The sequence below is a fragment of the Babylonia areolata genome, chromosome 18, assembly GCF_041734735.1.
Source record: "Babylonia areolata isolate BAREFJ2019XMU chromosome 18, ASM4173473v1, whole genome shotgun sequence".
Classification (NCBI taxonomy): Eukaryota; Metazoa; Mollusca; class Gastropoda; order Neogastropoda; family Buccinidae; genus Babylonia; species Babylonia areolata.
The window spans coordinates 58907234-58910126 of record NC_134893.1 but is presented as its reverse complement, the minus strand read 5'-3'; the positions used below and the strand labels follow the sequence as shown (position 1 = coordinate 58910126).

General features: G+C 43.6%; 1 protein-coding gene across 1 annotated transcript; it reads right to left on the bottom strand.

The window, feature by feature from the left end:
* Positions 1-1308: 1308 nt before the first annotated feature.
* LOC143292295 (galanin-like G-protein coupled receptor npr-9) lies at positions 1309-2400 on the bottom strand. The gene has a single exon (XM_076602482.1). The coding sequence runs from the start codon at positions 2398-2400 to the stop codon at positions 1309-1311; it is 1092 nt and encodes a 363-aa protein (XP_076458597.1).
* Positions 2401-2893: the final 493 nt, after the last annotated feature.

Below are 2893 nucleotides of genomic sequence, written 5' to 3'. Positions count from 1 at the left end.
ACACTTTATCATCTGTCAGCAGATACTTTCAAAGTTTTCTCCACAATGACTGGAAGTTCAGCAATGTTTATTTCGATAGGAAAATAGTAAATATGGACTGTACTGTAGATACATGGTGCTCTGCCACGTTGTGTCATACCATGCGAGAACAGGAAGAACGTAGTACTATGGAAACCAATTGCGCAATAACGTTCCTGAGTTTGGAGTAAGTCTGTATGTAATCACAGTGATGCTAAACATGAATAGAAAAGCATGCTTGGTGAATAAGAATGTGTGCATTAGGCCATCCCGCTCAACAAAGTATTTTTTAGCACACAACACGAAAAATTCCTAAGCACGCCGTCCAGGAACGTTGCATGCTCATCATGACCATACCAACTTCTGTTTGGAGTGACAACGTCATCCTACGTGGATCTGAAAGAGAACTAATTTCAATGGTGTATACATTATTGACATATATGGGAGTCCAAAGCAAAACAAACCATCGGCTGCCCAAAAGGCTCTTCTATGGCGAGCTGCAACAAGGGAAGAGATCACACGGAGGTCAGAAGAAGCGCTTCAGAGATACTCTGAAAGTCTCTCTGAAAGCGTTTGATATCAACCCTGACTCCTGGGAGGAATCTGCAGTGGACCGTGACAAATGGCGCGCTGCTGTGCACAAAGGCGCCAGGTTGTGCGAGGCCAACAGGACTGCTGCAGCTGTTGAGAAGAGGCAGGCCAGAAAGTCACGGGCAAACAAGCTCCCTGACAATGACATGCCTGTCTTTGTCTGCCCCAACTGTCAGCGAACATTTCGTGCGCAGATTGGACTATTCAGCCATCTGCGCACTCACAGATAGATTCATGAGCATCCTTCCCCCCACCCCACCACCACCCTCCCCCCATCCCCCATCCCCCATCCGGATGACAACGATGGTCATCATCGATCTCGATGGACACACCACCATATGGGAGTCCAAAGCAAAACAAACCAGAAAAATAACATGCTTGTAGACTGCATGGCTTAATGATGATAAACATGAAGGTGTGTGTGTGTGTGTGTGTGTGTGTGTGTGTGTGTGTGTGTGTGTGCGTGCGTGTGTGCGTCGTGCATGTGTGTGTGTGTGTGTGTGTGTGTGTGTGTGTGTGTGTGTGTGTGTGTGACCAGTTTCTTCTCCATTCACTCACCCTATCTCTTTCTTTCTTTTTCCCCCTCTTTAGTATCATGTACACTTGAATAGAATTAGTAAACTCAATCAATTCTTCTTTTTTTCCTTTCCAAAAAAAGATGCAGAAAGTTGTGGAGACCTATTGACTTTTCAGACACATTTAGTGACGAGAGTCACGCTGTTGTGCGTTCCTCCCACCACACAGAACTTTGACGAACTCCTCTCTGAACCTCTTCCCAGTCAGACAGTACAGGTAGAAATTCACTGCGTGGTTTGTTTCACTCAGCAAAGTGGTCACTGCTTGGACAAAAGCCGCTGTGGCACGCTCATAGCCTGTCACCCTGTCATGTTGTCTGGCAAAGAAATTCACAATGAAATCGACAGAGGTTGGCAAAGTCAGAACCACAAGTGCTAAGGACACTGTAATAACTGTCAATGTGACCGAGTTGGCGGCTTTCCTGTGACCCTGAACTTGATCAGAGTCTCCTTGGGTTAAGTGTTTGCCGGCGACTTTCACGGACATGAAGAGTTTCCAGACCAGAATGCTGTTGGACACAACTAAGAAAGCAAACGGCAGAAGACAGTAGACTAACAGTTCAATGTATACGAATATGTTTTCAAAAAAGTATGTGTAATTGTCATCGTCTCGCCTCAGTCTACACCAGTAGCTGCTCATACTGGTAAAGTAAGCTCTTTCGACGCCGAACATGTAATGCGAATACACAACAGCAAAGAAGACAGTGATTCCTGTAAGCACCAGAAGAACAGTTCGGCGTGTGCACAGGGAGTTGACACGATGTGGCCACACAACAGACAATGCTCTGTGTACAGTCATACACACTAGATACCAACAACTGATTGTGCCAGTCCCTGTGTACAGCCAAGTACGGATTTTGCAGACCACATCATGTCCAGTGTATAGTCCGACACCAAACTGGTGCAGAGTCCATTTATCCAGCGTAGACACACAAAGAACAACAATGTCCATTAAAGCTATAGCCGTGAAGTACATGTCAATAGTGGAATCATCTGACTTTATACGTCGCATAATTACAATGGTCATGACGTTTCCAAAGATACCCAAGAGAATGATGAGTGGAAGGCCACATATCCACAAGTACTGACTGATGACATATATTGTGAAGGACGTCCAATGCTTTTCAGGTATGCTTTCGGATGTTGCTGCTGTCGTTAATCCATTCCGAGTGCTAGAGACCAATAAGGTCGTCATTTCTGGACTGAAATCTCCCATTCCGATAAAGTTACTGAAAAGAATATATGAGAAAGAGAAAGAAAGCTTGTTCAGATTCAGAGGATTCATTCATAAGAATGTCATGGCCCTTCACAAATGGGTAAATGAACAACATACGCAGTACAAAAAAAAAAGCAAAGCAAAACCATCAATATAAACAATTTCATAAACGCTGAAGGTAACTACAAGTTTTAAGTCGCTATTCCCCTGAACGCCTTAAACGATGTACGCAAAGATAGCTCACACGTCTACATGTCTTAGGATGCAAAAAATAAATTCAGTTTAAGAGGCATGGTTGTTAATAGCCCGGTTGATTTTAAATACTTCCCTGTCTTTTAAACGCACGATAGCAGACGATATATGGAGACCAACGTATCGACTTTTCGTTTGTACATTTGAAAGAAAAAGAAAAAGAAAAAAAGAAGTACCGCTGCCACAGGTAATTGACAATAAATATCAATTATTTGACAACACCATATAGAAACGTTGCTTC

Excerpts from the sequence above, each read along its gene's own strand:
- LOC143292295 (XM_076602482.1), bottom strand. The coding sequence starts at position 2,400 with ATGGGAGATTTCAGTCCAGAAATGACGACCTTATTGGTCTCTAGCACT.